Source organism: Protopterus annectens, chromosome 3.part1, assembly GCF_019279795.1.
Source record: "Protopterus annectens isolate FY-2018-M chromosome 3.part1, PAN1.0, whole genome shotgun sequence".
Lineage (NCBI taxonomy): Eukaryota > Metazoa > Chordata > Ceratodontiformes > Protopteridae > Protopterus > Protopterus annectens.
In genome coordinates this window covers 1,596,719,332-1,596,738,494 of record NC_056732.1, presented here as the reverse complement: position 1 = coordinate 1,596,738,494, position 19,163 = coordinate 1,596,719,332, and the positions used below count along the sequence as shown (strand labels likewise).

Sequence of the window (19,163 nt, the reverse complement as noted above, 5' to 3'; positions counted from 1 at the left end):
ATACCTGCTTATATCCTCTTGGGGTTTCCTGCAGTTGATGGTTCTTCTGCCTCAAGATATGTTGCTCCTACCCATGGCAGTCTTTCTTAGGGTTGCTTACTGCCATAGTTTCTCAGGCAGTTTTGTTACCTAAATCAGCTTTTCACCATTGACACCTGCAAGGTGATGCGTATGATGTGGTTATGGCAATTAATGAAATGTGCTGAGTCGCTCTTGATAACTTCCCATTTGTATCTGTAAACAGGTTAAAAAAATACTTGTTGAGTAATCAACCTAGCCTTTTTCTCCCCAGTGATGGGGTAGTTTGTAATTGGCACCTTGTCTCCTTAAGTTACTTTTAAAAAGCGTAAATATTTCTGCGTGGTCAGTGGTTCCTTCCCTTTTCCTTACAGGCAATCTCTCATTCTCAGCAATCATGTCACATGACTAGGAACACATATAATCACAGAAAGGAGGATTAGTGTATGCAGCTGAGATGGTGTGTTGCCATATCTTTTGACTGTCCCTGATTTTGACTCAAGTTTTAGCTCTGTTCCTCTTAATATCTCCTAAAACTGGTGACTTTTCGAGAAAATGTGATGAATTATACTTAATAAATAATGACCATAATTTTGGGTTGGGAGGATGGCCTAATGGTTAAGGTATTTGCCTACAAGCACAAGGTGCAAGGTTTGAGTCTCACAAGGGATAATTGGCTAGGCTTACAATGGCTCGCAAGGGCAGTTAGCTTAGTACTAACCTATGAACCTATGAAAATTATAGACTTCTTTGACTTCAGATAATGTATATTAATTTGCATTCTCTTAATCTGTCAATGTCTCAGGGTAATAATACTAGTATTTTAAAAGTGTCCCTGATTATTTCTGGATTTGTCCCTGATTGGTGGAGAGCTGTGCTTGCTACTTTCATTGTTACTGATATACCTCTCGTCATCCATAGTTCATAGGTTCATAGGTGTGTACTAGGCTAACGGCCCTGGAGCCTATATAAGCCTAGCCCAAGAAGATTCCCTGGCATCATGCCACCCAAAGTTAGTTTCCAGTGCCCCTGTCAAGTAAGGCCACTGAAGTGATCCCCATGATGAACTTCCTATTGCCCATTCACTCGTCAAGATTTCTCTTAAAGAGGGTCAGTGAAGTGCTCTGCTTGACATGAATGGGAAGTTTGTTCTAGAGTATGGGAAGTCTCTGGGTTAGGAACCTGTCCCTCCAGCATGTTCTGTTTATTGTGGTAATGAGGTTTAGGTCCCTGGAGTGTGTGGCATGGAGAGATTGGGATTTCTTTAGGTGTAGCATGTCTAGCAGCTCTGGGTCAGACATGGCTTTGTAGGGCAAGCAGAGATCGCCTCTAAGTAGGCGATAAGAGACAGAGTATAGTTGGAGTTTTTTGAGTCTGTCCATATAGGGCATGTGTCTAAGACCTAAGATCCTCTTAGTGAGGTATTTTTGTGTCCTTTCCATTTGTTGTAGATGTCTAGTGAGGTACATACTAAATAAGGCGTTGTATTCTATAATAGGTCTAATGAGAGATGAGTAGAGAGGGATTATGACCTCTTTCTTCCTGGATGAGAAACCTTTTGTAATGAGATGTGCCACATAGAAGGACTTTCTGACTACAGTGGAAATGTGGTTATCAAGGTTGCTGTCAGCCTGTGTCCCCAGGTCTCTTATCACACCTTCGGTGTTTAGTGGGCAACCGCCTATGTGGTAGTTCATGGTAACCGAATTTTTCCCAAAGGGAATGACAATGCACTTTTTGGCATTGAGCTTAAGGCCATGGTTTTGGCACCAATCACTGGTGTCAGTGAGGCCTTTTTGTAGAATGTCTACATCAGTTGGAGAATCAATAATGGCTCCCAGTTTGCAATCATCTGCGAACTTGGTCAGCCAGAGTCCCTTTGTGTTGACTTGAACTTCAGAGAAGTAGATGGTAAACAGGAGAGGACCTAGGACTGATCCCTGTGGGACACCACTTGTCACTGGTCAGTAGTCAGATTTGGAGTCCGCTACTTTCACAGTGTGGGTTCTATCAGTGAGCCAGTTGACAACACAACTTATGACATAGGGATTTATGCCTAGTTTAGTTAGTTTATCTATGATTCCTGAGTGAGGGATGGTGTCGAAGGCCTTGGCAAGATCTAGATAGGCTGTGTGAACTACCTTGCCCTCATCCACAGCTCTGGTGTCAGACTCGAAGAAGTCCTATCAGGTTGAGCAGGCATGATCTACCTTTCACAAACCTAAACTGCGTGGGGTCCAGAGTTTGGAGATTCCCTATGTCCTTATTTATAAGGTCCATGATGATGCGCTCCATAGCCTTACATATCAGACTCGTCAGGCTAATGGGGTGGTAGTTCCCAGGGTCTGTAGTTGCTCCCCCTTTGTGGAGTGGGATGACCATAGCAGTGCACCATTTGGTAGGAACAAACCTTAAATGAGACTGTGATTGAACAGGTTACTCACGTGTGGTGCCAGTTCACTTTGTAATTCACGTAGAACACAGTCAGGGATATTATCAGGTCCCATGGAAGCTGTATTCTTGGCTTTGAACAGTGCAGTTTTTACCTGTTTAGCTGTGATAATAGGGACTTGGCATTCCTCAGGTATTGTTATAGGCCCTTTAGGGGGTGAAATGGGGGTAAAGTTTGCACTGAACTGTATATCAGTTGGTTCTGTATATGTATTGCCATTATGCTGTAACTCAGAGTAGATGTGAGTATTGCCATGTAGATTCTTGACATAACTATAGAATGGCTTCTGGATGTCTTTAGAGTCTGCAGCAATTTTATTTTCATAGCTAGCTTTAGAGGATTTGATGATGAATCTCAGTTCTTTGCTGAGGCTGACAAGGGAGTTTTTCCAGTCTTGGGGTTTCACCCTTTTCTGCAACAGTTTTTTCCTTCTGTTGTGGAGTTTGTTTATGGTGGGGGACCATTTTTTGGAGGAGAGCGTCTTGGTTCTGTTTGGTATGGCCTGTTCCATGCACTTGTGTATGTGCTCATACAGTGCACTGGTGTATGATTCAGTCATGCACCTATTTTCCATTTGCATGGGTGTTGTGAAGTTAGCCACCTCTGTTTTTAGAAGTCCAAAATTGGCTCTGGAGAAGTTTTTTACAGTGGTTTCCTTTAGGGGCGGTGAGAGTGGGATGTGGATATCCATGGTGATTAGCTTGTGGTCAGATCTGACCAGGGAGGAGTTAATTATTGGTGTAGAGCAACAGTTGCTCGTGTTAGTAATGACCCAGTCAAAGATGTTTCTACCCCTGGTGGGGGTAAGAATGAGTTGGTCCAAGGCGTTGGAATTAATGAAATCCAGAAAACATTGAGCAAGGGTGTTGGTACATGAGTAATTTTCCCAGCTAATGGAGGGGTAGTTAAAGTCTCCCAGTATAATGGTTTTGGGTTGTACCCTACTATTTTCCAGCATGTTTAGGAATGTGGAGTAGGAGTCTTGGGACATGGTGGGAGATCTTTAGCAGGCTACAACCTGGATTGCAGTTTTACCCAGTGTTAGTTGTACCTAAAGTATCTCTGATGTGTTATGTTGGGCTACTAGTCTGGAAGTGTGCATATCCTTTATGAATATGGAGACACCACCGCCTTTAGTGCTTCGGTCCAGGTTTAGGGGCCGAAAGGTGTGGTATGAATTATAGCCTGGTAGTGCTGGGGTGCTCTCCGGAGCCTTGAACCAGGTCTCAGTCACTGCACAGATGTCAATGTTCTCCATTTTAAGAAGTGCTTCGAGCGAGTGTATTTTGAGATTTAGACTTCTAGCGTTGAGTAGCATTACCCTCAAATTTTGTTTGCTTGTAGCTGTTATGGTGGTCATTTTGTCTTCAGGTCATTGGCTAAAAAAGGCACTATAGGGGTGGCAAGAGCCTTGGCCAGTATCTGGAATCCCTGGGGTGACAGGTGCAGGTCATCTCTGGCGATCGATCATGCCATCCCAGGCAGACAGATACTGGATCTCCTTAGAATGAAACCAGAAACTTAGCCAGTTGTTGAAGTTAATCATTTTCTGCTTGTACTGTGGTATAATTCTGGGTGATGGTAGAATGCTACTCAAGGTCAGGGTCATACCGGCCTGGGCTACAAGATCTGAGAGCTCCTCTATGTCTTTTTTCATGTAGTCCAGGGAGGTATGTCTGAGTTCATTTACACCAACATGGGCAATGACAGAGTCATATTTGGACCTGTTGTGGAGTGACCTAAGTGCATGCTTTATGTGGCGGATCCTGGCACCTGACAGGCAGCTGACCGTAACTTTCTCCTTATTCAGCCTATTGAGCGGGACATCAGTGTGCCTTACTATTGAGTCACCTATGACTAGTGTATTGGGTAAGTTTTTTTGCCTTATGGGCTTTGGTTGAGTGGCACACTGTTTGTGTGAGCTATGTATCTCATAGTTTGTGCTGGGATGTGGTGGTGGTTTGTGTTTCTGCCTTAGAGGTCTCTCTTTGGGAATATTTTTATTGAGAGCCTCCACAAAAGTAGGTGTGCCTTTTGTGTTACTATGTGAGGGTTGTGGTGGTGTATGTTCTGGAGGGCTATGTGTTGAATGTGGTGTGGGTGTTAATCTTCGCCTCTTGACTGGTTATTCCAGTCTTGGCTGGAGAGTGCTTGGCTTCCAATTTGGCTATATATGTGCATCTCTCACAAGTCATAGTGTTGGGAGGTAAGAGGAGAGGGTTGTCTGTGTACATGAGGCAGTTTCTACATTGCCTCAGGATGCCCAAGTTCACCAGGTTGACAGGAGAAAGCGCAGGGAACTGACCTTTAGACATGCCTGGATTTGAGCTCAATATATTAAATACTGAAGCCTTTTACAGGAAAAATGTCACTCAAAGTGTCTGAGTCTGTACAGAGCACTGCCAAACACTTGAGGGGAAACTAATACATAGACCCTGAAAATTTAAAGATGAAGTATTTAGGCAGATATTCTAAAGTAAGGAAGAAGTCAAACAGTACTTATTGAAAATAAAGAATTAGCTTGTCAGGAATGATAAAAAGAGGGGAATCGCATGAATGGCTACTGCCCGGCTACTACTAATGCTGGTCTCAGCACAGCTTCACTCTGTTGGGATATATTACTCTGCTTCTTCTCTCACCAGAAGCAAAATGTTAGCACCAATCCCAAGAAGAGAAGCAGGCCACAGCCTGTTTAGTGATCCAAAGTCTTGTCCCAGATGATGCAAGGGTTTGCAGGCTTGTAGCCTTTTCCTGGTAGATGCCTCAAATAGCAACCAGACCAATCAGATATGTTAAGCACAGGCACTCACTTTCCAACCAGAAATAGTGAAGAATCGATGCACTCTGCTCCTACTCTCACCAAGATCAGAATATAAGCACAGATTCCAAGCTGTCACCTATAAAGCAGTTATTAAGCTTTCTGGTGATCAGCAGTCTCCAGGAAATAATGTCACTGCACTCCTTCTCTCACCAGGAGAAAACAGAAGCACTACTCGCAAGATGACTACTGAGAGACAGAATGTGGGCTCTCCAATAACTGGTGGTCTTGCAATAGATGCTTAAAGGTAAGATGAAAAAAATGGTTTATCCTAAATACTGTAGTGTTCACTGGAGGAGTTAGATGTGAACGTAGGTAACTTAAGTTTTACCTGTCTAAAAAGTTATGTTTTAGTGGAGGGTAACTATTTGTAAAACAGCAAGATAGATTGAAAGAGGGTGGTCACTTTTTTATTCTGGTACTGTGGAATACAATAATATGGCCAATAAATTTAAATAGTTGAAGGGGAGTGATTTCACAAAAATGATAATTTTGTGCTTACTCACACCAACCAGTAAAAGCAGAAAGGAAATGAGATATATGGCCAAATTAACATAAGGGGCAGGCAGCTAGAAAGACAGTGGTATTTAAGAACACAACAGTAACCAGATGGGAGGGTGGGAAAAAATTCTGTCTGACTCACCAAGAGACAGAGCTGTGGTGTCTTTTCAAGTTTTAATATGCAGTTAAAAGTAGAATACAAGTAAAACACAGTGTAAAGAAAACAAATCACAGTATACAAAATAGAAAAAGACAATAAAGTAATATAGAATACAACAAATAAAAAGCAAACTAACCTCTCCCTCACAGCAAACTGTAGCAGAGTCTGGGTGAGCCTTTCCAGTAAAGCCTGTCCTTAATGACAGATACTTACAAGAATGCTTATGTAGTGACTTGACAATTACATAACCAGTCTCTACTGGAATTCTGCTTTAAATAAAGAAGACAATAAATCTGTTTCATGCCCTATGAGGGAAGTGATTTTTGGATTTTAGGTATAAACTTTGTAGCCGTTAGTATTGTGACTGATACCATCACTGCAGCTGAAATTTCCATTTTGTACTTTCAAACTCATTTTGTTGCACCCCCCCCCCCCAATAATCACACTTGAAGAATATACACATTCCTGCAAATGCTTCCCATGTACACAGTACACATGCATTGTAGTCAACTGCTGTCACCTTCAAAAATAAAATATTGTAGTTTTCAGTAAATTCTGTATATATCAGTTTAGATATTTTTAAACATTGCCTGGCCTCTTTGTGCTGTAATGTGTGAAAATGTTTTGGAAGCAGTATTAATTTGAGTGCACAGAGTAAGGCTGTCTGCATCCATAGTTGATACTGTGACCAGAGGTTGAATATTAATGATATTGCCAATAACTAGCATGTTTACTGGGAGACTGAATCTCTTGATAAGTGGATACTTAATTAGTGTTGTTGCTGAATCAAATTCTTAATTACATATCTTAGTACTCTACCTAAACCTGTAGGGGCTACTGAAAGAAATATCCTCATCACTGGAGGAATATTGTATAGTACATTGTTGTAATGGTCACCAACTACTTGCTCAGTTTAACCACCAGGAATCCCCTAACCCATTGACTATAAACTCATGATACTTTCGTCAGTCATGACTGTTTTCTGTCTGCAAACTGTAGCATGGATGATATGTTGGGAGGAGGCTTATCTCACTTTCTGCTAGTGTAAGAATCCCGCAGTAGCAATTAGCGGATGAAGGATACCATAGGTTTTGGGCAGTTTATGGAACTGACAGGATCCCACCATACCATAACAACCTTGCATTTAGGAACTGATTTGCCTTCATAAAACTAAAGGGAAACGTTTTTGTATTTTTTTGTTCCTTTGGTCTTCAAAGAAACTAATGACATGTCCCTTCTGTTTAGAAATGCCCAGAAATTTTTTAAACAAGAAACATTTTTATTAAGTTATTACTTATGACATAGGCAATCATACATCTGTATAAATGAAAACAAACCATATTGACATAATTTTTAGTTGCAAACATTATACATCACTTATAATCTATCAGATCACAGTCAGTTAAACACCACATAGCTCATTCAAGTCTTGCCTTCTTACCTCTCAACTGACCAGAATTTCACAGACTGTCCAGATTTGAGTCTCAAATTTTTAGTTTGTTCCTCATAGAATTCTGGTTTTCTGGCAAATTATTGGCAATATTTTGAGGACTGAAATCAGAAAGTATTGATAGACATTTGAATTTCAGACTCCATACCTTTAAGAAAATTTATGTTATCGTAAAAACTGCTATTCTATCAACTTTATAGGTCTGTAAGAGCAATATTTTAAAAAGTGCCCCTATTTTGGTGTCTTTGTCCCCACATTAGTTATGGCTTTGTCCAGATTTCGTACTCTTAACAGGTTGAGGTATGCCTCCTCTGCATGTATTGTTCCCTGAGAGGTATGCCTCCTCTGCATGTATTGTTCCTACAGTTCCCATTTTTGCTATGTAATTTGCTTGAACCCTTTTCTAAAGATCCCATTTGCAGCTGTTTTATCTCTGTTACTATATTCACTATTTCTAGTACAGTTGGTTTAGACTATGATTTCCATTTACTAGCAATTGCTTTTTTGCAGTCAGCATAATTAGAATCAGCAAGGCCTTACTATATCTAGGCGATTCTGATTCTGCATCATAGCTCAAAAAGTAATCTCCTTAGTTATACCAGTTTGCTCACCCAGTATTTCTGATAGAGTAGTCTGCAGGAAATTTTTAAAGTCTGCCAAATCATTACACTTGCAGAAAATATGTTCCCAGTTACCTCTTTCTTCCCCATCACACCTCCAACATTTGATGTCTACCTGAGGAAAAATTATTTTGAGTCTACTTGGAGTATAAAAATATCCATGTAAGTACTTCCAAGCAAAGATCCTAAATCTTCTAGACTTTGTTACATATTTGGGAGACATACATATATCCTCCCATTGTTTCATTGTGAATTGCTTATCCAATCTCTATTCCCAATACTTTCTAGTCTTCTCTCATTGATTCTTACAGGTATTATGGAATATTTTATATGCTCTACTAATTATTCCTTTTTAACAGCAGCTTCTGTTCTAGATTCTACTAAAAACTCTACCAGTGCTGGCCTTTTGCTTAGGATTCCCCTATTTTTTCTCTTTGCCTATACTCTGATATCAATCCTTGATAGGGAAGGCAATCTAGCCTACAGTCCAAATAAATTATTGGTGTCTTCCCATTCTAGTGCCCTTTCCTCTCTAATTATATGCTCCCAATACTTTGGTTCTTTTGCCAGTTTTCTCCAATAAATTCCACCCCTCCCTTAGAAACGCCTAGGATTATACTTGGGTCTATATCTACATGTAAAGTATAATACCAGATTCATGCAGAGTCTGGACATAAGGGTCTTTGTCCTTCACAAAGATTGCTCCTCCATTTTTGTAAGTGACGTTTCAAATCATCCTCTCATCTCTGTATAGTCTTCACTCTCAGAATCCATGTCTTCCTTTATTATTCCTTCCCTCTTTTAGTTTTATTTAGGTATGATGTATTGCAAGGAGACAGATTGCTTTTAGTATCTCTGTTTTTTAGTATCTCTGTTTTTTCTGTCCCAGCAGCTACAAATTACCATTATACCCTTAGATAACATCTGCTTGTGGCCTATGGTAAGAAAGCAAAGGAGCTGAAGAGACAGCAGATGTACATTTTTACAGGATGGGCTGATGTTGGGGGGCACACATCAAGGATGGTCATTCTACGTTAAGTAGAACATTTCCACAAGTTCCATGTTTGTCTGTAACACAGTCCTTTGTTTGGTCTAGTGCTAGTTATATTGTTGTTAGAAATTATGTGTTGGGTCATTCACAGAAGTGTTTACCTGTTCTTTGCCATGTTGTCACTCACGTCCAACCAGTAGGTACAGATTTTGGGTAAAGTTAGCTCCACTGCATTACTGCTCAGTTTTTTCTATTAGATCCTCTTTAGGATCTCTATAGTAACATCTGTATGAGCAGGTGTAGTAGTTCTTTTGAAGGTGTCTGTGTATGTGTGTTTTTACAGGCAAACTATGGACTGTGGTTGAGCAGGAAAATGGGCCAATGATGTTGACCGATACCCAGCAGGCATTGCAAAGCAGTGGCATAAGCATCAGGAAGATCAATTATATTACTGTTGACAGCACTGAAGACATTAGTGAGGACACTAATGGAAGTGAAGAATATCTAAACTGCCTCTCAGGTACTTGTGTTCCATTATACAGTTAAATTTGTCACCATGTCCGCATGCACAAGCATGTTTGCTCATGTGTTTGCCTGTATATTTCAGTTTCGTGTTCATTTTAGCACACTCTGCTGCATGCATGGCTTACTTTTCCATAATGTTATGGATTGCCCCATACGGTGGATGAGAGTCATCCTTATCTATCAAATCTTTTGTCATTTAGTCCTGCCACAGGTTCAGTAATGTACCACATGCCAATGTGATATGTTGCTATTTTGTCTGATGTACCATCCATCTTACTTTTTTTTAGAATCTGAGGTTCTCATTGTTGTGACGGTGTGCATGTGGCATACACATATGAACCTCTGACCTTCTACTCCATCTATCCATGGTTAACTGTCCTCCTGTTGTTGTTCTTCCTTCCTTAATTAGTCAAAAGACCTGTACTTCCCTGCATAACTCTTAAAGTTTTTGCCAAGAAGTCACAGACAAATCCAAAAATCATACTGGGACAAGGACCCAAGACCAGGGACAGTTTTTAACCATTGCTCTAACTTACAAAGTTAATAGAACAACAGGCTTTACACATCATGTATCTTCTGACAAACAAGAAATGTGAAGCTAATGACTGGCATTAATGACTGAGTGTAATCCTCAGAGATTTACCAGGAAATCAATAATTTTGTGAGTGACGGGGCAAAAACACACACAGTAGGGATCAGGCACATATGCTGTGGCACTTAAAAGTAATTTTCCTAAATCCTAAAGACATCTCAGACTTTGGACCTCCAACAAATATACTCAGCAATCCCAAAAGCACTCTACCAAAACAACACCTACCACAGTACATACAGCCACATCTCATGGAGCTTCAGATTCAAAGCCCATAAGTCAAGCCATCACATGCCTCAATATTTTAGTCATAGGATACTCCATTGTGAGACACACAGATATCCCACTCACCAGGATGAGAAAGGAGAAAGTCATAGACACTTATCTTTCAGGGGCCAGGATCAGTTCACACATGCACTCATGTCACTGGACCGCAAGTACTAGTCATAGTCCATGTGGCTGTGAATAACTTGTGACGTACCTCGCTGGCATATATAAAAGGAGACATTACAAAGCTCTCAGACTATGTTTCCCATGCTGGTATGAGCCTAGCACTGAGCATCATTCTACCTTCACCAAGGATGATAGCACAATGTGAACAGAAAATGAGTGACTTTAATAATTGGCTTCTAGTGTCATTCCAAAGTTGTTCAATATTTGTCAGCATGGGAAGATATGGTCAGCAGCCACTTTGCTTTGCCAAGGATGGTTTTCAACTGTCCCCACTAGGCTTTTGAATATTGGCTAAAACATTGTTCTCCCTCATAGTGCCTTTTTTTTTGGCAAAGTCAAACTGGCAAACTTTCTGACGTAGAAAAAACAACCTAGCTGGGAGTCATTGTCAACTCCCCAAGTAATGCAGACATCCTACAAAAAGGCATCTCTGAGACCAGTGACTGGTGTTGGAACCACGGCCTGAAGCTTAACACCAAAAAAGTGCGTTATCATCCCTTTTGGAAAAAACTCATTTCCCACGAATTACCATGTTGCTGGGAGCCCATTGAACACTGAAGGGGCCATAAGAAATCTGGGCACCCAGAGCCACCTCACCTTTGACCACCACATTACCACTGTGGTCAGAAAGTCCTTCTATGTGGCATATCTTATAACCAAAGGTTTTGCATCCAGGAAGAAAGAGTTTATCTTCCCTCTCTACTCATCCCTCATTACACCAGTCATCGAATATAACGTCCCGTTTGGCATGTACCTGACCAGACACCTACAACAGCTGGAGAGGCCACAAAAGTACCTCACAAAAAGAATCCTAGGCCTTAAACACATGTCCTACATGGACAGACTGAAGAACCTTCAGCTGTTCTCAGTCCTTTATTGTCTACTTAGAGATGATCTCTGCTTAACGTACAAAGCCATGTCCGACCCAGCCCTACTTGAAATGCTACACCTAAAGAAATCCCAATCCCCCTGTGCCACACACTCCAGAGATCACAACCTCATTACCACAATTAACAGGACATGCTGGAGGGACAGGTTCATCTCCCAAAGACTACCCATACTCTGGAATAAGCTTCCCATTCATGTCAAGCAGAGCACCTCACTGGCCGTCTTCAAGAGAAATCTTGACGAGTGGAAGGGTAACAGAAAGTCCACTCAAAGGATCATTCCAGTTGCACTACTGGATATGGGAACTGTGAATTAACATTGGGTAGCACTGTGCCTGGGCAATTTTTTTTTGGGCTAGGCTTGTAAAGGCTGCAGGGCCATTAGACTAGTACACACCCATGAACCTATAAAGTGACATGTCCACTCTGTGAGGAAGTTTTTCATAATTGTCCGTGGCTATATGTAAATGTGAAAAGAGAATCAATGTTGTCTAGAACAAAAGGGGGTTACCAGAAGTATGTTTGTTGATTCCTTCTTTATCTTTAGTATGACTCTGGATATCAGACAACCAGCTGGCATCATACTGGACCTAGGAATTTAGGATAGGTGAATCCACCTCCACAAAGAGACCAGTTACAAGTGCAGACCCTCAGTGCTCTGACAGGTGATTCTGACACTTTGAATAATTTTATAAGTTATTTACACTCTATGACATCTTTTTTACAATTTTCTTTAGAATATTCAGATGAGTCTATTAACTTTCTAGATGCTACTTTGACAATGGAGGCTAATTATAGAATGACCAGTCAGTTATATAGGAAGCCATGTAGAAAGAATACATTAGTTGGGAGGACTAGTGCGCATCTGAGCTATACTTCTAACGGTACTGTTAAGAGTCAAGCTATACTCCTCTCCAAGTTAACTAGTGAGGATGATATTTGCAAAAATCTATATCATTACTTGGTGAATACCTAGAAGAGAGAGGTTATTCTTTAAATTATTTTAAAGAAAATTTGACTCTGCAGGGAATTGTTAGAGTAAATAAAGGATGTCCCTATCTTTCAGTTGATAGGAATAATACATTGTCAACACCTATGGATATTCTTTGCATTTCTGAAGATTATACAAGGAGGCTATCTCTGTTTCCAAATTTTTAGTAAGGAGGTGTAACTGCAGGTTTGTTTACTCCATTTGTTAGCTTGTTAAAATTTTCCATGTGTCATGTAACTTCGGGAAGAGTTACAGTGTGAGAAGAAGTTGCTTTATTTGAACACAGGGCATAGACAGAAGAGCAATTAATGCTATCCTTAAGGCTGGCATTCCTTAGACCATTGTTGTAGTCATGATCAATAAACAACTATAGCTGAACTAGAGAAATATTTTTCTCGATCTGCAGGCACCAGGTGTGAGAAGGGGTCTAAGAATCAGTGCCTCCTAGAGATTCATAGGAGTATACAGCTGTATTGTTTGCGCGTGTAGTCACTACTTGTGGAAAATGTTGATATTAATCTTTTAATATGATCCTTAAGAATGCATTCCCCTTGTGGGTCTTGTTTACTCTTTCACTGTTTGTTAGTCCTAGTTTTAGGCTTAACTACAGGATGTAGTTTCTTTACATGAAATATGACTCAAGCCCACAGCTACATAGCATAGACCTTTTGCCTTTTTTATTTACAAACACTGAGTGTTTTAGTAATGCCATATACTTTCCACTGCAGGCGAGGTCCTTTCAGGCATTCAGGAGGATGGAACCCACTTGGACGTAGTTGGCATACAAGAGGAAACAGAGAGTGGAGCTGTAGCTATGAAGAATGAGTTCTACAACAGCATTGATGTTTTCCTTGAGGACTCTGACAGTGAGGATGACAAAAAGCTTCTTGCAGGTACCTATTTCTCAGTATTTACCTTCTTTTTGTGTATTACAATATCAGTACTTTGCATTTTTTGGGTTATTTGCCACTATGGTTACTGTAAGTAATAATATGTTAACATATCAACATTTTGAATGAAATACGTCATCAGCCCTAAAGCTGAAAATGATACCTGCACCTAACATTTACTTTACTAATTTATTTACAAGGAGGTAGGAGAACTGGTTGAGTGACTCCTTTTAGCCACAACAGTGAGCAATAGCCCAAAAAATTGAAAGCAAATACACTCATCACTAAGCAGTTATACATACAACTGTACAGAATTAGTACCATCTAGAATAGAGAGAGTAATTATTATTATTTACATTGACTGTTAAGATGAACTTTGGATAGTGGACTGTTTTTGCACATCGTTACAAGGAAGTATGTAAGACACCTTTGCTAGCAATGAATAAAGCATCAGCAGACAATTGTTTAAAATATTAAATTACTTCTTTGCTTGAGGTGAAGTGCAACTCGGCAGATGGCCTACTCTAATCACGGATTATTAATATTAGTTCCAACTCAAATTACAATTTGTTGTTCGTGTTAATTAGAAGCAAATAAAAAAAAGGCAAATAATGATGAAATAATCTTGGCTATTTGTTAGTGCAAATATTATTAATGTATATGAAGATATTAGTGTTATGTATGTATTTACATCGAGAGGCTTTGCTGTGTATTATCGCTAAGAACTAATGCGTAGTTTAAAAGTAAGAGGTGTGAGGGCCTTTAGCTTTAATAACTGCATTATTTCCAACAATTGTCCCTGAAGCATTTAACATTTGTATTCTATGAGGATTTCTTTAATTTTGGCTTCAAAAGAAGTGATACATACTAGATTTATGATTATACTTGGGATATTTTCTGTGATGCTGGACCATATTTGCAAAGTGCCCTTTTTTGAGTTAATGATCCATAAGGTGTTCAAGAAATTCTGTGCTCTCTTCATACCTGTTTTTAAGAGACTCGCTTGACTGCTGGAATGTTAAGTTATGCCTTAGGGTTGAACAGTATTTTAGCTTCAGTATTTTAATAAGGGAGTGCTTGGTAAAAATGTAGTCCAGCCTGTGATAGATAACTAGCTGAATCATTGAGATAAGTAACAGCCCCGGTTTTTGAATCTGCCAGGAAGGCAGACCTATTTTATTGACAGCAGTTTGTAACATGTTAATTTTGCTGCTGGAAATGAGTGGTTATAGGGAATCTGTATTAACATTTGGGTATTAGTATATTTTTGACTGTTGCTAGTTTTATTTCGGAGGAAATAAGAAATGTTTTGCATGCTTTTAATTGTGCAATAGTTTTTTTTTTTTTTTTGAATTGCAATATCTCTGCGATGTTTGAAAGAAAGGGAGGGATCAAGTATCACACCCAAGTACTTTTTTTGGGCAACACTGCGGATTTGATTATTAAACAAATTAAGTATTTCAGGAGGTGCTGGGTTTATGGGTTTTTGAGGGTTGGGAAGGATCATTACACAGAATTTACTAGAGCTGATGAGCTGGTTGTTTTACGTGCCCAACTGCAAAGAAAGTTTTTTAATCTGTTTGCAGCTTATGTTGTAAATTGTTAATATTTTTGTTGGGGTTTAGTAAGAGAATATCATTAGTACGTTAGTATGGTTTAATTTAGGGAGGTCAAAAGTCATGTCACTGAGGAATAGGGAGAATAAGAAAGGTCCTAAAACTGAGCCTTGGGGACTTCACTTTAAAGAACCTATATCTGAATAGGTGGCATCCACAAAAACTTAGAATGTTCTGTTAAATAGTTCTGTATCCATTTGAGATTTGCTGGACCACATTTAAACTCTTCTAGCTCATGAAGCAAGTAGCTGTGTTTATAGTTTCAAAGGTCCTTGTTATGTCTATAAAGATAACCAGCAAGGAAGGTGCTGTCATTCATGTTTTATATACATTATTTGTAACCAAGTACAATATTGTTAATTTACTAAAGCCATTTTTGGAAGCCATGTTGAGCATCTGTTAGTAGACTGTAGGTATCAATATGGACAGATATCTCTTTGTTTACAGTATTGTCTTTAAGGTTTAAAAGAGAGTATAGATTAGCTATGGTCCTGAGGTCCTTAGATGAGATTGTGACTGAATAGTTGGGTAGGTGAATAATTACTGCATGATTAAAAGGTTGTGGAACAACTGAGATAATGAGGGGTATCTTGTAAGCATAAGTGAGGGATTTTTAAATTAGTTTGGCTGCTGTAGGAGGAAAGGTGGATGACTTTTGCTAGACATGGCTCCTGTCATTTTGTCCATTTTTTAATATTGTTTTTTTTTTTGGGGGGGGGTATTTCCCTTAGAAAGCAGGAGTTAGATCCTTTAATGTACTGCAGGTGGCTGGATAATTTTGCTAATGGAAAGGATAGAAGCCTGTATTGCTCACACATGCTTAGTAATTAAAAACCCTGCTTATTTATTATCATTTTATTTATTTATTTTTTTTCTGTAGTCAATTACAAAAGTTTGTGGCAGAAAATGTAGTCATTGCTTTATAGGTGTTATGGCTGGTTAGGTTTTTGGTTGTTTTACAGAACTGCCATGGGTAGGACATCTGCCTATTTCTTAGTTTAGGCTGCATTGGTAGTCATTTTGCATTTCTTTCTGATGTTGAGGAAGGCAATATATAACTCATTATTAAGACTGTCTTTGCCTGAATGGATTCTGTCCTTTTGGGTGTCCTAACAACAAATAGGAGATGAGTATCTTGTATATTGGAAAGTTGTTGTAGAGAGTAAGTGAAGGTAACATTTGGATCAGATTAATTCCATAGAGGATTACAGCTGCTGCTTTTGAGAAAGGTTATTAAGTTAGGTTCCTTAGGTTTTCTTACTATATGTTTGGAAAGTAGTTTGGGTGTTTTGAAAGACTTCAGTATGATTACTAGATGGTGGTCATTAAGTGGATTGGGTTGGATTGTCAGTTTCAGACATCATTGTGGGATGTTTTTAGAACCAAATTTAGTAGTGGATTATTACATGTGCAGTGATTTGGACTGTTGGCCTCTCTGACTTGTTGTGTTAAGCCAGTGGAAGCTAATTGCTTATTTAACTGATGGCTAGTGACCCCAAACCACTGATTTTGCAATCCCCAATAATTATAGTGGTGTTTTGCTTAATGCTATAAGGAAATATAGCTGTTATGACATTCTCTAGGGATACAACCAAAGAAGGTGGAGGGATAAGTGCAGCTGTTATTTGCATAAACATGTGAGTCCCTAAAATTAGTTTAGCTGTGATCCACTTTGGGACATTGCCATTTGCTGTGTCTGCTTTTCTAATATCTGTGATGTTTAATTCAGTGTCATTTTTAACTCCAATTTCTGTACCCCGTCCTGACTTTATTTCTTTTTTTTTTCAAAACAAGTTTATTGTTTTAACATATAAGAGAAATATCATAACAATTTTATACAAATAATTAAAAATAGGTATTATTATAATATTCAACAAAACAACTAAAGTATTTACAAAGACATCCACTACAATCAGATCAATTAATTAAACTAAAATACTGTGCTATTGAAATTAGAATTTTTTAACAAATTTTGTAAATTATCCCATACAATAAAATGTGATGTTTTTCTAGTTGTTCTCATTCTAATTGTGCTTATTTCCATATGACACATTATATTCATAACATTTTTAAATTCATTGAACGAAGGAGGTGTATCTGAAATCCAATTTCTAGTTATTATTTTCCTAGCCACTGCTAGGATAGACCATAACAAGGGAAGCTTAATCTTTTAACACATTGAGGTACAGGTGTGTTGAATAATATAAGAGACTTAGAAATAATGAAATTATCTGTAAAAGAGCCTGCAAAATACATTAATTGACTTCCAGTATTCTTTCAACTTCATACAGTCATAAAACATATGAGCCCAGTCAGCATTAATTTCTACATTACATCTCTTACATAGATTATCTTTTTTATTAATTTTATTCATCATCAAAGGTGTATAAAAAGATCTATGTAAAATTTCCATGTATAAAGTCTCCAGACAATGGAAGATGTAGTTCTATAAGCAGATTCCAATATATATTGTTTATCTTGTTGAGTTGGTGGGTCCCCATTAATAGAGGTGAAATAATTCCAGTATGAATCTACATTGTAAAAAGTTTCTTGTCTGATAATTTTATGTATATATGAAAGTTTACCTTTATCAGAAACTTTATGCTGTAAATTTATTATCAAGTAATCAATCAGTTTTGGAATAGATTCTTTAACTGTTATAGACATTAGATCTATTCTATCAATGAGATGTTGTCTAAAGATCTGAACCTCTAACCAGCAAGTTTCTCTTAGATCAAATTCTTGTTTTAAGAAATCTAGATTTTTAACTTTATTATCAGATATCAGCTGATACCAGTACTTTAGATTATTATCTATAGCTAAATGAGCTCCTTCAGAAGTAGATGACATAAGCATACCCTGAGTATAAATTATAGGGAATACAATAAAATTCCATTCCCTATACTTAGGGTGCATGAATATAAAGTTACGATAACTAATAATAATATTTAATGGGTAACAGACCATATGTTTAGGTGTAATAGGTGAAGTACAAAATTCCTTTAGCAACCACAACATGGAGTTATTTATAATCATATTTTTATGTGTTAAGGAGATTTTCATGAAGTGCATACTAATTAGCTCCCAATAATCTTTCCATTTTATGACATATGACCGATCTATTAATAAAGTAATAACTTTTATAATAGAAGAGATAATATATAAATTAAAGTCTGGAAAAGAAATACCCCTTGAGACCAGCTATTAGTATGTTTCTTTAATGCAATCCTAGGTCTATTAGGTGCCCATAAGAAATTTAACATTAGTGTATTCAGTTTCTTGATAGTTATTTTTGTAGGTGAAAGTATTATTGATTGTATTAAGTATAAAATCTTGGGGAATATTATCATTTTAATAATTGTAAGTCTCTCCTCCATAGTAAAAACATATTATTCCAGGTATTAAAAGATTTTGTATATTAAGAAAACAGGTATTATAGTTATTATATATAATAGATTTAATATCTTTAGATAGTATTATACCTAAATAAGTTATCTGACCTGAGTTGGGTACATATTTAGTAAAATCACTAATGAGAGTATTTTTTCGTGTATATATAGGTAGTATTTTAGTTTTTCTTCATTGAATATTAAACCAGAAATACTTTTAAAATTCATCATTTTATCAAATAAAGACTGCATAGAAGAATTAGATCCTGCTGATGTAATTAGAACATCATCTGCAAAAGTTGAATTTTTGATGTTGTATTTTCTTCTATTTCAAAACCCTCTATGTCAGTACTGTTTCTAATCAAATTAGCCCAAGGCTCCATTACTAAAGTGAATAATAGTGGAGAAAGTGGACATCCTTGCTTTGTACCTTTAAGAATGGGTATTTTTGTGAAACATATGTTCCTACCTTAATATAAGCCAGCGTTCCTTTGTATAAATGCTCAATTAAATTTACAAATGCATCAGAGACATTTGTGCATTTCAGTAAGGTAAACAGATAGTCCCAACTTACTGAATCAAATGCTGAACTTATATCAAGACTAATAAGTGTTAAATCTTTCTTTTTCCTATTTGCAAAATCAATTAATGTTAAAGTTCTTCTTATATTATCAAAAGTATTTCTATTTACAATGAAGCCCGTCTGATCTATGTCTATAATGCCGGGGATAATTGTCTTCAGTCTATCAGCAAAAATACTCATAAACATTTTATAATCAACATTAAGTAATGAGATGGGTCGATATGAAGAAC

At 37.9% G+C, this 19,163-nt stretch overlaps 1 protein-coding gene across 2 annotated transcripts in view; it reads left to right on the top strand.

Moving 5' to 3' along the window:
- Positions 1 to 19,163, top strand: part of LOC122798570 (zinc finger protein 852-like) — a 207,105-nt gene that overhangs the window by 140,383 nt on the left and 47,559 nt on the right. Inside the window, exons 4-5 of one of the 2 annotated variants that reach the window (XM_044067627.1) lie at positions 9,354 to 9,530; positions 13,184 to 13,348. In XM_044067627.1, the coding sequence (XP_043923562.1) occupies positions 9,354 to 9,530; positions 13,184 to 13,348 (342 nt within the window). The remainder of the gene's footprint in view (positions 1 to 9,353; positions 9,531 to 13,183; positions 13,349 to 19,163) is intronic. The other variant, XM_044067628.1, reaches the window with a different exon arrangement.